The 19331-nt window shown below is 39.8% G+C and overlaps 1 protein-coding gene across 2 annotated transcripts in view; it reads left to right on the plus strand.

The window, feature by feature from the left end:
* Nucleotides 1–14510, plus strand: part of dclre1a (DNA cross-link repair 1A (PSO2 homolog, S. cerevisiae)) — a 56473-nt gene extending 41963 nt beyond the window's left edge. For both annotated transcript variants that reach the window (XM_041210521.1, XM_041210522.1), the window contains 2 exons: nucleotides 13116–13257; nucleotides 13809–14510. In XM_041210521.1, the coding sequence (XP_041066455.1) occupies nucleotides 13116–13257; nucleotides 13809–13966 (300 nt within the window). In that variant the 3' untranslated portion in view covers nucleotides 13967–14510. The remainder of the gene's footprint in view (nucleotides 1–13115; nucleotides 13258–13808) is intronic.
* Nucleotides 14511–19331: the final 4821 nt, after the last annotated feature.

Below are 19331 nucleotides of genomic sequence, written 5' to 3' on the forward strand. Positions count from 1 at the left end.
GTCATTGGTTTTTCACTTCTCAAGTTAATTAACTAATAATTAGTACGTGGAACATAACAATGGAAATAGAGGTTTGATGTCCTAAATAATGACAGTGATTGAGCATCCAGCTATGTGGCAGCCTTAAACATAGTCTAGATTTTGCTCTTTGACATTAGTAAACTTCCTGATTGACCCAGATATCACTCATTTTTAAGCATCACAATGTTTTGTTTATAAATACAATGTAACATCAGCTGATGAAATTCAAATATTTTTTAACTGGGTTACATTACCCTTGATTTGATGTTTCTTCAGTGACAAATATATCATTTTCTTGGATAATTTCAGTTTCATTAACTCACCAAACTATTTGAAGATATTTAAATTTCCATGGCTTTTCATTAATTGTGAAGTTTTCTCTTGTTTTAAATCTTTTATTTCATCAAGGGTAAACTGTTCTGACTCTAATTTGCATTGTCTTGTAAGTGTATTGTATTGTGCATATATTTTAAAAACAATTCTAATAACTTAATCTGTTACTATCGAACACAATTTTGAATGAATTCTATCTCTCATTTGAGAAACTGCATAAGTAAGAGATCCTTTATTTTAAATGGTGCATATGGCTTAAATAGTATGCAACAAGCAATTTAAAATCCTGACTTTTGTCATTTTATTTTACATGCTTCTTAACTCTATTTTCCCCAGTTACATTTTATTCTAACATCTATTACTGAGCAGTAGGAGCTTTTTAAAATAATAGCATTTTTAAAAAAAAGACACCTCCTATAGATTCTATCACCAGCTCTGATAGCAAAATATCATCTCCACTGGTTGGTAAATCAGTGCATGTTTTTCCCCAAGCAGAGCATTTTCAATTTATTGCCATACTGCATCTCTTGCTGAACTGATGTTCAACCTTTTGTACAATTTGCCATCAGTGCCATTTGTAAATCCATGTTAACTAAATTTTCTGAATTACCCCTTGTCCCCAACTATTTAATTACTTAAACATGTCTTGCAGTTTAAAAGCATGTCCTGTTTTAACGTCATGCAAATAGGATACACATTCTCTTTTAGATGTCCATTTATAGCATTGCATAGAATACCTGCAAACACTTCTCGACTATAGATTTTTGATAACTAGCCTACAGTTGCAAAATACTTCCTCCTTTTTGAACATTAGAACTACAGCTTGTATTTTTTAAATAAAAACAAAATACCGGATGCTGGAAATGTAAAATAAAAACAAAATGCTGGAAGAACACTTCGTCTAGTGAGAGAAACAGAGTTAATGTCTCGAGTCCTTGTGACTCTTCTTTCTGTTTTTTACCTCCCTAAGTACCTTATTAAACCACTGTGGTATAGCATTACTATTTTTTTAAAACAGTCTAGATTCTCTATCATCATTTAATAACCTGGAATGTCTCCCATTCTAATTTTTCATGTATTGTTTCACAATCTTTGTTCTAAAAGTTTGTCTTGCATTGGTAATTCACAGTAGCTACTAAATAACTTTCCCTCTAATCATTCCTCAGTTCTATTCAGATACTTTTGAACAGATCCCCTTATGCTGTTCCTGATATTTCAATTATTTTTGTGTGCTTATAATTGAGTTGACCAATAATTTGAATTAAGCAACAAGTAAATAGATACATTGGTGCTAAAATGTCAGCTGTGGCTTAGTTGGTAGCATTCTCACTAGTCACAAGGTTCCAGGTTCAAGTTGCATTCCAGGGCTTGAGCACAAAAATCTACGCTGACAGTTCTGTGCACTATACTGTTGGAGGTGCTGTCTTTTGGATGAGACTTTAAACCAAGGCCCCATCTGCGTGCTCCGGTGGATGTAAAAGAACCCATTGCACAATTTTAAAGATGATCAGGGAAGTTATCCCTGGTGTCCTGGTCAATATTTATCACTCAGCACAAAAAAAACAGATTATCTAGTCATTATTGTAGAAGTTTGTAGAAGTTTGCTGTGCGCATAGTTGCTGCTGCGTTTCCTATATTAGAACAGTGACTACAGTTTCAAAAGTATTTCATGGCTGTAAAGCACTTTGAAATGTCTGGTGATTGTGAAAAGTACTGTGCAAATTCATGTCTCTTTTTTTCTTATATAATCTACTCTTGTTCATAAGATTTTAAAAAAATGACTAAATTGCATGAGAAACTGTCAGTATCGGCAGTTATTGTTCTGACGGCAACTTCCAGAGCTCGCACATGCACCGAATAACACAAATCCAGAAGTCACTGTCAGTGATTCTCGTTCTCCCAGTTGAAGTGCATCTTTTTTACCCTCCCCCTCCCCTGAGTGCAATCAGCGAATTGTTGAAAATTTCCACTTCTCAAGACAAGCAGTGTAGGTTACAGCTTGTTGAATGAGATGTAGCTGAGTTTCTAATACTATACCAAGTTCATAATTACTTCTAAACACCTCACTGGCCCTGAAAAGTGAATTTTATATTTATGAAATGTCAAGTTTCTCCATGATAAATTCCACAGTTTTAAAATATTAAAGCTTTTTATAATTTAGTTTCTATCTTAATCCAGTCATTTATTTCAAAGCCTTTACTTTAATGTTTTCAGGTTATCAGTGATTTTTAACTTGCCAGTTTTCTGCCTGTAATTGACTGCTTACCCTATATGATGACACCACTGCTGTTGAACTTCTGGAGATCACTTGGTGCAAGATTTAAACTGCCTTTGGCAAAGGAAATCGATGTCATAGAGATTGCTAGATCTTTGTAGGCGATTTTCTTTGAGATCATTGAGCACTGTTGCTTTGCTGTGGACCTCAAAACCCAGCCTTGGTCACAGGCTTTTAAGAAAGGTATTAAAGGAGGAGGGGAAAGCGGTGGGGTTGGGGTTCAGGGATGCAATTTCAAAAGTTTGGGACTTTGCATCTGAAGGCATGGCTGTGGTAGTGGTGTATTGGCTTGTGGATTCTGTTGTCTGACAAACACTTATAGCCAAGAACTGGAAAAGAAACCATTGTGGAAGCCATTCGATACTTGGATTAGCCAACTGTAAATGAAAGTGCTATCTGCTACATTCTGCTCTAATTGACATAATTTTCTATGTATTTTGTGTCCATATATAACATGCATTTAAGAGGTTAAATGGCATAAGCTGGAAAGCTGGGATTCATTTTTGTCTAATTTAGAATGACCTTTAACTCCGGAAAATACTTTTGTTATTTGGGCCTCCTCACGTGAGAGATAATGTTAAATTTTACTAGTCTCTATGGGATATCCTCTATATACTTCCTGAGTTTATGGTTTCCTGAGATAGCTGGTAGCAGCTAATTAAGCTGTTTCGACAAGATGGGATATTTTTCCTGTACAGAAAAGATAAATACATTTCAGTATTTTGTATAGTTCTGCAATTAAATCACACCAATGAGATTTTTGCTCTATTCTTATGTAAAAATCATAAGAACTATTTATAGATGGATTTAATGTGTAGATATAACAATTACATGTTCACACTATGTTCCTAACCTCAAAGATTGTGGAAAAAATATTTTGATAAACTACATTGTTTACATTTAATCTAACAGAAGCACATAGAACAGCTGGGTTAACTGAAGTAAAAATTGGGACACTTTTTCTTACTAGTCTGAAAGATTTTTTATTTTTCAAAAGTATTTTTCTGGTGTTTGAATCTTGTTTAAATTAACAGTAGCCCACAAACTGGTTTATCATTTAATGCCCAATTTTAACACAGTAACTTTATCCTGTCAGTGCTTTTTGATTTTTTTTTGTAAAAATATACACTTGTCAGAATCTAGACAGACATATTGCATGACGTGGAATCTGTATAATTGTAAATGTTATCTCAGGTACCAAATAATTTTTCATTTAAACTGGCTGATGATTCACTTTATGATGATATGAAACTGCCCTATTACAGCATATTAAGTTAGTCTTATCTTTGTTCGCTTTTTATCTAATGTGCTGAATATTTCCCTCCTCAATTTAGTGGTTGATATAATTAGTAGATTATAAGCAGTAACTATAGACTGTCATGGAATTACTCTTTGGTAATTAAGGTATACATTACAAAGAATTAACCTACCAGTTTTTATGCAGTACTTTTATCAAACCAGTTTTTCCAATTCACACAATATTCTACATGCATCATTTAAAAATAAAGCTTTTTAATTGAGAAAAGTAAAGTATGCTACAAGTATGGTACGTATCAATGTCCATAGTGCTTCAGTGGGTATCACCCCCTCCTCTGAATCAGAAGATGGAGGGTTCAAGTCCCACTTAAGCACAGAAATAAAGCTGAGAATCCAGTGCTGTACTGTTGGATGTCCCATCTTTTGGATGAGATGTTAAACCGAAGTTCTCACTGCTCTCTCAGGTGGATGTAAAAGATCCCATAATACCATTTTGAAGAAGAATAGGGGAGTCATCCTTTGTATTCTGGTCAGTCCCTCAATCAACATCATTAAAACCGTGTTTGGGAGCCTGTTGTACACACATTACAACAACAACCACACTTCTAAATTGGATGAATAGTGCTTTGGAGTGCCCTGAAGTCATCAGAGGTGCTATATAATTTTTTGTACTTTTAAATTGTAATTGATAACTCAAGACTGTTTGTTTTAAAGAGAGAATGGGCTGGATTTTCATATCGGGATCCTGACTCGGGGATCTCTCTCTGGGTCCTGACCCAGCTGCACATTGACCCCAGACATTTATGGCAATTTTTAAGGAGGTGGCCAATTAGTGACCCGATAGCACTTTTGCCACTCAATTAGTGGCAATGGTTCTGGTGAGGAGGCACAAGTTCATGTGCTGGGCTGAATTAAAGGGCACTTGGCAGACAATGCGTTTGCTAGATTCTTTGGAATGACAGAGAGCAGTACAGCAGCATGTCTGACACCTGTGGAAGGACAGCCCCATGATTTACAGACACCTATCTGGAGGCTCTTTCAGAGGTGATGGCAGCCCAGCAGGGTATCCTGTTTCTGTGGAGTGACAAGAGAGAACCAGCTAGACAAAGCAGGCAAGGCTGGAACTGGCTCAGGTGGTGAGAAGCTGCAGTGTTGTCAGTGGGGCATGGATGCAGTGCAGGAAGTGCTTCAGTGACCTGAGGTCTGGCAAGGTGAGTGCAATGCAACACTCAGATGACAGGTCTCTAATTCTAAACCTCGGAACTGAGCAGCTTGTGGGTGCATGTGGTCAGGAGCAGTGACCATATGTGTGCCAGGTGCACTCCTGAGCCATGGCCAAAGCTCACCCCACAAGCACTTGAGGTTACACTGGAGACAATGACATCACATGAGTAAACTGCTGGTTGCAGTGAAGAAAGGCGTCATGATCTTAACGCTCCCGCTCTTGACCTTGCAAGAAAAACACAACTCGTGAGAAAGGGGTCCATCTGGTGATGGAGTGTTACATCTCATTCTTCTGATGCCCATGGAAGAGGAGGCACTTGACATTGCTAGGGTTGCAGATCATCAGGAAGTTGACAACGGTGAGAGTCTGTCCAAGACTGGGTGATTAGAATCCTGTTATCTCCAGGTAATAGCATGTAGCTCCCTCCCTCAGTTTAACAAAAGCCAATGTATAAGCTTTAATGGTCTGCTGCAGCTTTTGTTGAGGGAGCTGCTGACAGAACTTTCTTAACCAAATTCTTATGTATACCACAGGGCCACTTGTGGAAAGGGAGCCGCAGCACATCAGTGTGTCATCGGCATCTAATTTGGAAGATGAAACTGCATCTGAGGCAGCACTGTTAAATCAGGCGAGCACAACCTCCTCCAGTGCAAATGCTCTCTCCTCGTTGTGGCTTCACAAGTTTAGAACAGGTAGCACAGGATGAGCCACACTTCACTTGTGAACAGGAGATTAGGGATGTAGAGTTAATTGTGGCTAGGCCCCTCAGGATTGTGCAGATACTGCAATGTTCAGCTGAGCAGAGGTGCAGAACCTTGGGAGTCGCACACAAGGTGGGTCGTCTTGGATCAGTTGCAGAAAATGTGTGCCCAAATGCTGGTGGAGTCATGGGCACAGAATGGAGGAATCCATTCGTGAGATGTGCTGTTCTGTCTGAAGCACATGAGTGGCCTACCTTATGGAGAGCCATATGTAGCGTCATGCTAAGTGGAGGCTGGAACAGTGTCTGACGCGCACAAAATGTATGCTGCATTCTGTACCATTGACTAGTCAATGGCACAAAGATGCATTGAGGAGCTGCCATTTGTGCCTTAACTGGCGATTCTCTTTGACATGCACGTATGCCATGAAAAGGTTGGAGTGGTCAGCAGTGTTGATGGATCACTTTTCACAGGGCACTATCATCATCTGCCCCTTCCACTGACTAAAAGCCCCATGACCGAAGCTGTCCCTGCATTGACGCAGGTAGGGCAGACTATGGTGATGCCCACTGGTACCATGACGCCAAACACATCTGCCCCAGGCATCAGGCTTGCACACATGAACAGCCTGACCCCGCTTTAGCCTCAGCCACATGGAAGCATCCCAAAGGAGCGACAATGAGTTGTCAGTGCTGCGTTGGTAATTTCATTTTGTGGTGCACTTGCATGACTTTTGTTATGTTTGTGTTCCGTGATAATGACTCAATATTATAAAATGGTTGATGATTGGACCCAGACTTATGTGATTTTAATGCTTTAATGGCATTTTGGTATCAACGCAAAAGTGAGTGGTTGGTTGCCTTTTGTGGGGGCGGGGGTGGGGGGAGAGCGGTGCGGAGGTGGAGAAAGGGAATGTCTGCATTGTACGTCTTTTAGATGCGCTTGTTCCTTGTGAAAAAGATTAATTTAAGCCAAGTGCCTTCCTGGTTGGGGCACCTTCAAGAATTGTGCCTGTATTATTGCAACTGGAACTTCCCCATCATTCTGGTCAATAGTTTGCAGTTTTGGATGGACCTGAAGAAGGCCTTGCAATTCGGGATTGCTATGCAACACCACTTCTTTTTCCTCCTCCTCCAAAGAAGTGCGCCGCTCCTTCACATCTGTCTTGGCAAAGTCCATATATCTTTGAAGGGCCATGTTATGAAGAGCGCACTACACTACCACAATGCAAGAAATCCTTAAGGGAGTGTACTAGAAAGCACCCCTGAATAGTCAAGGCATCAGAGCCGCATGTTCAGGTGTCTGACCTACTCTGTTAACCCTTGCGCTTAGGTGGCAGCAGTTGTGGTGCCTTTGCGCCTCCCTTGTAAGTTGCACGTATGTGTCATCCAACAGTCATCTCTTCAATGAATAAATCTTGGTCCCCTAGCAGTCATTCATATAGATGGCATGAACAGCTGTGGCACCTGCGATTACCTCAGGATGAAGGTATCATTGCAGCTCCCAGGAATCTGTGCATACCTGCAGAAAATGTCTGTCCTGGTCACACACCAATTGAATATTGAGGAAGCAGAATCCTTTCCTATTTATGAATGCTCCTGGCTGCCCAGCCAAGTGTAGTCCATAACCCTGTGCACCTGAGGGAATCCAACACTGGAGGCAAATCCCACAGCCATCTGCGTCTGTGTGTTCACATCAGTCTAGAACTCAATGCGCTCTGCTACTTCTACATGGCATCAGTCGCCTTACGGATGCTATGATGGGCAGCTGTTTATATGTGCCACTGAGGTCCACTGCCAACCCTTTAAATGACTCTGGGCACTGTCAGCTTCACAGCTGCTGGTAGGGCATGTCCACATGAGTGGTAAGGTCTAAGGTGTTTGTCTATGAGGGCACTTGAGTCAGCAGCCAATTTCCTTCGTCAGTGCACCCTCCAGCAGCATTGCTCCAACATGTCCAGGAAGCTGGCTGTTTGCATAGTAGATCTATGGTGAGCGTATTTCCTTCATGCTCTCTTGGCCCTTGTTCATCAGTATCATTTAAGACAAAAGGGCTGCATTTGTCATTGTAACGGTTGCTTCTCGCTACTGCTCATTGCCAACCCTGATCTCTATGTCCAGGGATGGCCTTATTTGCCACCAGCAGCACTGTAGTGGCTGTCTGGACACCCCCACCCCAGCTCATCCTCACTAACCCCTCCAATTGCCCAAGCTCCTAAACAACCCTCTGCAAGCTCTGCTCTCTCAATGTCCATTGTCTGCCATGTATGAAGTACCCTCAGCTTCTTTCCCCTTTTTATTCATTGTTAAGAATTGTTTGAGACTCTGGCTCCCTGTTGTGTTGCCATCTCCCTTCCATGAAGGTGCTTAAGACCTTGCCTTTTTCCAGTGTCTCTCCTCCAAACTCTCATTCTGTCCTTCAAGATGCTCTCGTTTGCGTGCAAGTTACTGCTACCCACTGTACAATGCCTCCACCAAAAACAGTGAGGTGAGACTGCGTTGGGAAGCCTGCCTTGCTTTGAAAATTCTGCCCAAAAATTCCAAATGTGTTTTTACATGGATTTGAACATTTTGTAAGCATAATTATTTAGATTATAATAAATAGTGGTGCGAAGTAACATGTGCTTTAAACTTGTAGTGTACAAAATTATTCTTTAGAATTCATCTAATTTTACATGTGCTAATTCAGTAAAAGAGGAACAACAACTTGTATTTTAAAGAATGTCCTCAGGATATCCCAAAGTGCTTCCCAGCAATTGAAACACTTTTGAAATGCTATTTTGTAGGAAAACTCAGCCAGCAATTTGCAAATAGTATGATGAATGACCAATTGATCTGTTTTGATATTAAAAACACAAAATGCTGGAAAAACTCAGGTCTGGCAGCATCTGTGGAGTCCGTATGACACGCTTTCAGAGATGGAGAAGGAGAAATATGATGGGTTTTATGCTGTCAAAAAGGAGGGGGGGAGCGTGGTGGAGCAAAATAAAATGTCAGGGATAGTTTGGAGAACAGGGATGATTAAATGAGAAATGTCAGACACGACAAAGGAAGTGTTAATGATGGTATTAAAGAGTAAATCGGGTGTTAATAGCGCATAAATTTCAATCCTGTCTGAAAGCAAGATAGAATGTGTCAGTATTAGAAGGGTCAGCGCTCTCTGAAACTCTGAAAGCAATACGTTGGTACAGACTGGCACTTTGGGAGGGGTTGGGGGGGGTGGAGGGGGGGGGGGGGGCGGAGTTGGAGGAATCAAAATGGAGGACACAGTTCATGGTCTGAAGTTGTTGAACTCAGCGTTAAGAGCAGAAGGCTGTAAAGTGCCTAATCGGAAGATGAGGTGCTTCTCCAGTTTGCATTGGGCTTCACTGGAATATTGTAGCAGGCAGAAGACAGAAATGTGAGCATGAGAGCAAAATGGTAAGTTGAAATGCCAAGCGACAGGAAGGTCGGGATCATGCTTGCGACTGAGCAAAGGTGTTCCACAAAGTGGTCACCCAGAATACTGACAGGAAGTGAGGGGAAGATGTGGTGGTGGTCTGACCTATTTCCCACACTTCTACCCTCACCACTTCCCCTCCCTACCAGAACCATGATAGGGTTCCGCTTGTGCTCACTTTCCAGTCCACCAGCCTGAGTATTTAAAGGATCGACCTTTGCCATTTCTATCCACTCAGCATGATGCCACCAATGAACATTTAGCAAACAAAATTGGTACTCTCCATGTGATTGAATAGCCAACATTTTCTCTGGTAGTCATTGTATCTGCTTTGAAAAAAAGTCTTTAGATGATGATTATAGTATCTTTCTAAAGGATAATGTTTCAGATTGACCTTTTTATTAACTACTGACATGAAATGTTAACAGATGCTGCCTGACCTGAGTATTTCCAGCACTACTTGTTTTCATTTCGAGTCCTCATGATCCTTCAACAGAACTGAGTGAATATTAGAAGAGGGGTGAAATATAAGCTGGTTTAAGGTTGGGGGGGGGTGGGTGGGGGCGGTGGTGGTGTGGTTGTAGGGACAAGCAAGCAGTGATAGGAGCAGATAATCAAAAGATGTCACAGACAAAGGAACAAAGAGCTGTTGAAGGTGGTGATATTATCTAAACGTATGTGCTAATTAGGAATGGATGGCAGGGCACTCAAGGTACAGCTCTAGTTGGGATGGGGTGGAAAGACTAGCAGGGCATAAAAGATTTAAAAATAATGGAAATAGGTGGGAAAAGAAAAATCTATATAAATTATTGGAAAAAACAAAAGGAAGGGGGAAGAAACAGAAAGGGGGTGGGGATGGAGGAGGGAGTTCAAGATCTAAAGTTGTTGAATTCAATATTCACTCTGGAAGGCTGTAAAGTGCCTAGTCGGAAGATGAGGTGCTGTTCCTCCAGTTTGTGTTGGGCTTCACTGGAACAATGCAGCAAGCCAAGGACAGACATGTGGGCAAGAGAGCAGGGTGGAGAGTTAAAACGGCAAGTGACAGGGAGGTTTGGGTCTCCCTTGCGGACCGTGCAGGTGTTCTGCAAAGCACCATTTCATTTGCATTTCCCCCAACTTAGTCTACTGCATTCGTTGCTCCCAATGTGGTCTCCTCTACATTGGAGAGACCAAACGTAAACTGGGCGACCGCTTTGCAGAACACCTGCGGTCTGTCCACAAGAATGACCCAAACCTCCCTGTCGCTTGCCCACATGTCTGTCCTTGGCTTGCTGCATTGTTCCAGTGAAGTCCAACACAAACTGGAGGAACAGCACCTCATCTTCCGACCAGGCACTTTACAGCCTTCTGGACTGAATATTGAGTTCAACAACTTTAGATCTTGACCTCCATCCCCACCCCCTTTCTGTTTCTTTCCCCTTCCTTTTGCTTTTTCCAATAATTTATTTGGATTTTTCTTTTCCCACCTATTTCCATTGTTTTTAAATCTTTTAAGCCCTGCTAGTCTTTCCACCCCACCCCGACTAGTGTGTAACTCTTTCGAGTACAAACCCGTTTCCATCTGTTTCAGATGAAGTTACATTGTTTCATAGTTTGCCATTGTGAGATTTGAACTCTAGATCTTGGGGTTACAAACCCAGTACCATAACCACTTGGCTATTTAGGCCAAGCGTATTATGTTCAGAACATCTCAATGCACTTATTTGCAACCACTGGTTGAGGTGCAGTAACTGTTGTAACTCTTTTGAGTACAAACACGTTTCCATCTGTTTATACAGATGAGGTTACATTGTTTCATAGTTTGCCATTGTAAGATTTGAACTCTTGATCTTGGGGTTACAAACCCAGTACCATAATCACTTGGCTATTCAGGCCAAGCCCAAATAGTGTGTACCTTGAGTGCCCTGCCATCCATTCTTAATTAGCACATTCGTTTAGATAATATCACCACCTTCAACACCTCTTTGTTCCTTTGTCTGTGACATCTTTTGATTATCTGCTCCTATCACTGCTTGCTTGTCCCTACAACCACACCACCACCACCCCACCCCCCCACTTCTCTCCCCACCTTAAACCAGCTTATATTTCACCCCTCTTCTAATATTCACTCAGTTCTGTTGAAGGGTCATGAGGACTCAAAACGTCAACTCTTTTCTTCGCCGCCGATGCTGCCAGACTTGCTGAGTTTTTCCAGATAATTCTGTTTTTGTTTTGGATTTCTAGCATCCGCAGTTTTTTTTGTTTTTATCTACTTGTTTTCATTTCAGGTTTCCAGCATCTGCAGTATTTTGCTCTTGTAATTGTATCTTTTTGCTTCTTGTTTTTGCATTCAGTCAGGAAAGAAGCTGTGAATGCTGCAAGATATGCTTAATGTTCTTTACTTATCAGTTAGTAGAATTCTAGTTGTCTATTCATTTGCAGGAGACTGCTTTGAGAACTTTCAGTTTTTCAGAAAGACTGATTGCCTTGGAGATTTTTTTTGTTTATGCTTTGTGTTAGTTATAGTTTGGGATGAAATACTTTGGCCAGGATTTTCCCGTCGGCGATTTGGGGGCAGGGCCCGCTTCGCCGATGGGAAAATGACATGTGATGGTATCGGGAGGAACCCCCGACATCATCCCGGTCCCTTTAAATTTTCAGGAAGGCGGGCGGACAGTGAAATCAGCTGTCCGCCTGCCGATCTGTCAATGGCCAATTAAGACCATTGACAGGTTAATTAATTAAGATTGTTAAAGACCTGCCCATCCAAGCTTAAGGCTGGCAGGCAGGCCAGGAGTCCCAGCGGCCTCCTGATGATCCCTGGCTGGATGAGGTTTCATGTCCGTTGTTAAAAAGTTTCATAAAGTTTGTATTTTTTATTAACATGTCCCATCTCATGTGACATTGTCACATGAGGGGGACATGTTAATAATTTTAATATTTTTCTATTTTTGGAGTCTTTTTACCTGTCAGTAATGTCCCTGAGACAGCACTTGGTCTCAGGGAGCAGTGTGCTCTATCGCGCGCATGCACGAAAGAGTGCACTTTGACAGATGGGGAATCCCTCCCCTCTTTCTCCTCTCTCTCTCTCTCTCTCTCTCTCTCTCTCTCTCTCTCTCTCTCTCTCTCTCTCTCTCTCTCTCTCTCTTCCCCCCCCCCCCCCCGCACAGGAAGCGCATAGCCTTAATTGGCCCGCCCCCTCAAAATGGCGTTGGGACCCGTTTCTGCGGCGGAGTTCGACTGCCCGCCCACCCACCAAGGCAGAATTCTGCCCTTTGTGTGGGACTGATTGTGCTTAAATGCATGCTTGTGAGATGCTGCTAATAAGTAATGAAACAAAGTGGGAACACCTTTTGTTGCAGCTATGGTTCCTAAGTAACTATAAAAAGAGAGTTAAACAGCTTCAAAATGATTATTAGTAGCTAATAAGGATGAAATGCATTGAAGGAGAACAAATCCTTAATAGTAAAACCATTAGAATTTATTTGGTAGTTGGACCTTCCAGTAATGTAAGAACATTTGTGTAAAGCATACGAATGCTGGAAATTAGTATTAAAATGGGTGTAAGGGTGACTAGCTATTATACTTCCAATGTCCTGTATAGTTTTTTCTCATACCCTCTCTGTTTCTCCTAACATTATCTTTTTCTCAGTGAACAAGGTGTTGGGTAATTTAGGCAGGAGTATTTACATCACTGTGCTTTCCAAGTTCACAGACCCAAAATTGTATTTAGAACAATTAGACTTTCCCCTCTACCAACCCAAACCACATAACAATCAGTCAAAAAGTAATTCCTAAGGAATGACAAGATCAATTGTCAGTAAAAGTTGCTTATTCAAAACCTGTCCATTTGGTTGTCGCTAAATGACTTTTTTTTAATGTTTAGGGTTTACAAGCGCACATGAATAAGTTCCCAAGAAAGTATGATCGAGTTGTGGCATTCAAACCAACTGGATGGACATTTTCTGGCCTGAGTGGTACAATACATGACATCAAGCCTAGAGTCCAAGGAAAGTTTACTATTTATGGTAGGTACATATTAAGCTGTGTGGCATTCTTTTCTGTGTATTCATTTTGTGAGCTTCATGCATTTAGTAAAAGCGGAACAGTGAAGTTTTGAGTTGTTCAGTTAGTCCTCTTTTAACAGTAAAGCAGCAGGCCAAAAGAAAAATGAAATCCCATTCATATTTAAACTAAACAATGCTATGAATTATATTTTGTACATTGCTGTGTTCTTCCCTCATCTTTCTCTTTCCCATCCCCTCCAATCATTCATCCTTCCCACAGAAGCCTTTATTTTTAAATTAGGTGTTCAAAAATAAAACTGTTCACTTAGTTTCTTATCTATAATTTTTGTGGGGAAGGAATATGTTTTGTTACTTATATAGCATCAATTGGAGGCAGGACACTTACAATTTACAAACATTTCACTAAATTGTTCATTATTAAGCAGCAACCAAAAAAAATCTCAAAACAAAATAAGTACGCACGCACCTGGTGGTGGGGCTGAGGGTAACATTAGCGTCCATCCTGTTCTTAATGTCTGATTTTCTATTTCTAAAATTGCCATGTATTTCAGGTATTCCTTACAGTGAACATAGCAGCTATCTTGAGATGAAGAGATTTGTACAGTGGTTGAAACCAGATAAAATAATTCCTACTGTTAACAATGGAAGCTGGCAGAAAAGGAATATGATGGACAAAATATTTAATGAATGGATGATTGAAGCTGAGTAGGGGAAAGTTGCACATTTTTAATCAACTGATCTTTTTAAATGTGTAGAGAATGTTTGCATATGTCCATTTTGATTATTTTAGCATTGTTCTGAAGGAGGTTTAAAATGAATGCGTGATTGAATTTAGTATGTAAGTATTGTAAAGTAATGACAGCAGAAATCTATAGTTTATGTAACTAAACTGTACAGATTATATGAATAAAATATTATAAAGTGACTGAAATGTGTAACCTTAAATGTTCTGTATCACTTGACTATAGCCATGCAGAAAGATTTTTGGACTTTCTTGAGAAAAGTAGTTATACTATGCTATATAAATGATTTGTGAACCATAACCAGAAGTGACTTACGGATTGGCCCAAGTAACATACATGATGGTAAAGTTCAAAGTTTTGAATTAATTAAAACAGAAATGAGAAATAAAGATGAGATGTTATTGAACCCCTCTACTGTATTAGAATTCTGTAGAAATTGAAATCATAGTAAACATAATTTGTTTTCGTTAATGGATTCCTTGGCAAATACAATACATGTAAACTTGCAAATCTTGTACATTCATTGCAAATGACTTATAAATTCTTAACTAAACTGGGAGAAAGTACAGTGAAGTCCTGCCTTTTGCAAATACCTTGTTCGTGTATTCGCTTACCAGTGCTTTGCACTTTGTACATCGCATAGCCCATCACGTGAGCAATAGTTCATTATCCACGTTTTCTTTCCCCGAGGAGACAGCAGCCATGACGGAGCAGAGACCTCAACACATTAGCAGGGAGATGGTGTGAAAGTCTCTGGAAGTGGATTCCTTCTATTAATCCTGGCCGTGGACATTTAATTATTTTTTTTAAGCAGCTTTCCAACAGGGGTGAGCAGCGGTACCTAGAATGGTTGCAGCTGACATGCAGCTCAAATGGAGAGATTAACCTGGAAATGTCTAAATCCCTAGGTCCAGAACTGCAATAACGGTTCTGTTCAATTTTGAAATGTTCACCGATTTTTGTCTGCCAGCTTTGAGGTGATTCTTTTTTTCTTCTTAAATGAGGATTGTCTCTTTTTAAAATTTTCAATACGTGTCTTTGCTCAGAGGCACCCCCCCGTGCCCTGTCTGTCTCATACAGGTACTGTACCATAATTTGCTGTGCAGTAACTGCACAAACCATTGCTGGAACCTATCTAATTGATTCCCCTTGAAAAGCATGTTCATTGTTTGCAATTTCATCGTTTGAGGTTTGGCAAGAATGTAACCCCTGTGAATGGTGAGACTTTACTGTAACATTTTAGAGATCCAGACAATGCACCAAGATGTCTTGTGGTTGTAAAGTACATGTTCTTGCCTGCAGATTTAAATTGTGAAAAGCCAGGCACTTGCCCACTGTAAGAGAATCACTCCCTTAGTCCACCTCCCAGTACCTGCAATATATGCTGAAACCTGGGGAAGGAAAATTCAACTTCACACCACAGGCAATATCCAATCAGTCAACCATTATAATTTGACTTTAATGAATAGGAAACTCAGGCAGGGTGTATGTTTGGCAACCAGATATGACCTGTTATGCCCTTGATTTTTTTTTTTTGTGTACATTTTTTTATATTTAAAAAAAAAGTCTGGCTTGGCTGAACAGGGCTGTTTTTGAATTCTGACACCCTGGATTAGCAAAGTATGTATTTTAAGAAAAAAATGGAGTAGAAGTAGGCTATTGAGCCAACTGAGCTTGCTCTGCCATTTTATTAATCAACAACTTGAATTTATTGGGCCATTTTCCCATGTTAAAAGGTGCCAAATGTGCTTCACAGGAGCATTATCAAACAAAATTTGATGTTGAGACACCGAGATATTGGTCAAAGATGAAGGTTTAAGGAGTATCTTAGGGGGAGGAGGTGTTGGGGAGGGAGAGAGAGGTTTAGGTGGAAGGGAATTCCAGAGTTTAAGGTTGTGCAGCCGAAAGAGTAGTCATCAATGGAGGTACAGGGGAGGAGATGGCGTACTGGTATTGTCACTGGACTAGTAATCCAGAAACTCAGGATAATGCTCTAGGGTCCTGGATTCGAATCCCACCACGGCAGATGGTAGAATTTGAATCCAATAAAAATCTGGAATTAAAAGTCTGATGACCATGAAACCATTGTCAATTGTTTATAAAAACCCATCTGGTTCACTAATGTCCTTTTAGGGAAGGAAATCTGCTGTCCATACCTGGTCTGGACTACATGTGACTCTTAAAATGCTCTCTGAAATCACCTTAGGACGGGCATTAAATGCTGGCCTAGCCAGCAATGCTCACATCCCATAAATGAACAAAAGAATTAAAATTGGGAATGTTCAAGAGGATACAATTAGAGGACCGCAGAGATCTTGAAGGACTGGAAGAGGTCTGCAGAGGAGAGGGAGGAAGCTATCAACAATGATGAGAATTTTAAAATTAAGGTGTTACTAGGTTGGGAGCTAATGTAGGTCAGCGAGCACACGGGTGATGGGTGAAAAGGATTGGTGGCAGCAATATGCAGGGTAGAAGATGGCCAAGAGAGCCCTAGAATAATTAAATCTAGAAGTAACAAAGGCGGAGGGGTTTCAGCAGCAGCGCTGAGGCAAGGGTGGAATTTGGCAATGTTGCAGAGGTGGAATAGATGGTCCTGCTGATGGATTAGGAATGTGGTCAAAAGCTCACTTTGGGGTCAAATATGACAGTTATTGAGAGGCTGAATCAGACTGTTTACAACTAAAGCAATGTAACTAATTCCTAATTTTGCAGTAAATCACAAACATTTTTCTTTAAGGTCTGCTCTCTAAAGGGGCAAAAATGGTCATTTCTAGCAATAAGAAAATGTTAAACTCAATGGCTTAAGGTGTAAGGAATACAGTTGAAGGAAAATATCTTAACAGTTGATAAACTTCTAAGGATCTTGTCACCATCAGGAACATGATGCAAATCAGCAGCACTAAGTGCATTGGTGAAATAGTCAACCTTGAATAAACCAACTCAAATTTTGCTACACGTTTAGTAGAGTGAATGGATGGCCCTATTGTCATTCCAGGACCAAATGACAGTAAAGACATATTATGGATATACATTACTCTAAATTTAATTCTTTAGTTCAGTTGCTTTTACAAGAAGTTCAGATATGTTTACACTTAATTTAGTGATATAAATTAAAACTATCAATTTGAAAATTGTGATCAATTCTTTATGGTGGGTAATAGTCCTACAGTCTAATTATCTTCAACTATAGAAAATGTATTTTCTACATAATGCATACAAGATTAAGAACAAAATAGCACAAGCAAAAGAAAATCCTAGTGTTTTTAAAAAAAAATGGAGGATTTTTTCCTATTTCCTAAAGTGGCTAACATATTGCTGGGGTATATGCTATACAAGTACCCAATGCCCGACAGTACCTCTCAAGCAGGAATTATTCATGTTGGATTATTCAAAATCTGGATGAGGTGGGGTATGCAATTGCATCTAAACTTGAATTTATTTACCAAGTCTGCACAAATGTTGATCCTGCAGATATCATTGGATACCTTAGTTGTTTTCTTCCTGATTCTGTGCTACCTAGAAAAATATTAGTTTCTTTAAAATTTGGTGAAGTCCAACTAAATAGGAATAACAACGTTGCTTTTTTAAAAATTATTTACATTTGTTCTGTTTACAGAATTTGAGATTGATGCATCCTCACAAACACAATCTATGGATCCTCTATGGAACCACATTCCTCATAAAGTGGCATTCTACAAATTTGAAAGTAGATGTTGGACTCAACCACAGTACAGCCAATCTGGTGTATCCATTCAATTTACATAACGTTACAACAGTTATGGAGAGGTAATGCCAGTGTGAGCAAGCTTGTGTAGAGCATAAACACCAGCATAAATTGGGTTAAATGGCCTGTTTCTGTGCTACATTATGTGATCCAATGTTATATAACACATCTGGTCTACTCTGTAGACTTCACCTTTTGAAGGAAGTCACATATGCACCAACTGCCCTTGCCAAACCAGGCATCCTGCGCATGTTGGACATGTGCCAAAATCTGTCCATTGTGCTGTTAAGTCCTTTCACTTCTGTGAGTGATTCTCATTGATCTCTCTATGCAAAGTTCTTCTGAAAGGCAATTGTAAGAACACTATTGCACCCTCCACCAGAGTTCTCAGTTTTTGCCACATTTATTCTCCTTCCCCAAGGTGTTGATGGATTCCTGGAATAACAGCAAAGGACTGGACTTGGAACAATTATTTGTGGTAACATCAAAGAATATTTTTACTAATTGACTGAACTATCCATCAATTGCAGGATTTTACAATAAGAATGTTCCAGAAGAGACATCCAATATTTTTTCACTTTAAACACAGAAAATTTATATAGATTAGGGATATTGTAGTTGGACTTTAAAAGACTTTACAAAATGCTACTGGCAAGCTTATTACAGAAAAGCTTGTGGAAAGCCCTATGGTATGACTTATTTGAGTCAATTCTAAGCAAAAAAACAGTATGTAAGACTTACCAGACTCTCAGAATGAAGGGATGTGCTGGCTTTCTTGCCTGGAAGAATTTAGCAAGTTTTTTTTTCATTGACTACACTGGTGGACTGGTGATGTAGCAGTATTTCCTAGCAGTAGACTTTTTATTGTAATAATGCTGTGTTCAGTTTTAAGTTTAATGTAGTCTTTTATATTTATGAACTTTGCCCAGATCTTTTCAATAGCCTCCTATGTTATAGGCATTGCTGTTATGCTGCCAAACAAATCATGTTATAATTTGACACACTGCTTCAATTTTTTTTAGCTTCATTGAAATGATGTTTGCTATATGGCTCCTCTTTTAGTAATTATTTCCTGATCTTCAATGTCACAGTGCCATTTGTTTAAATTAGTTGCCTGCTTTCTGCTTATTAGTTGAAATTATACAAATTTACTGCTCTAACATATTATTGGACAGTCAATTTATTGCCAGAAATAAACAGTAGTAGATTGAACTATTCAGTATTAGCAGCTCAGAAGTAAATGTATATTATTAATGCCTGAACAATTGGCTTTACTCCAAATATTGAAAACCTGTCCATTAGTTTTTTGCATAGTTTTCACTTCTTCCCTGTTACTTTCCTACCAGATTCAGTTTCTGTAAGATTCTTGATCAGTATAGAGCAGTGTTGTCCAATAGAATTTTGATACGCCAAGTTTAGTATATGCAATATTAATAAAGAAACCGGACAATGTTTTGAAAATAGGCCTCGAGGTTTTAAACCATCAGAAATCAGGAACAATACAACCACTGCCAGAACCAAGTGCCCAGCACCAACACTAGGTGCCCAAAATGGAAAAATTTTCATTTTCGGGTATCCTGATCAGAGAATCATAAAATGATACAGCA

This window comes from Carcharodon carcharias, chromosome 17 (assembly GCF_017639515.1).
Source record: "Carcharodon carcharias isolate sCarCar2 chromosome 17, sCarCar2.pri, whole genome shotgun sequence".
Lineage (NCBI taxonomy): Eukaryota > Metazoa > Chordata > Chondrichthyes > Lamniformes > Lamnidae > Carcharodon > Carcharodon carcharias.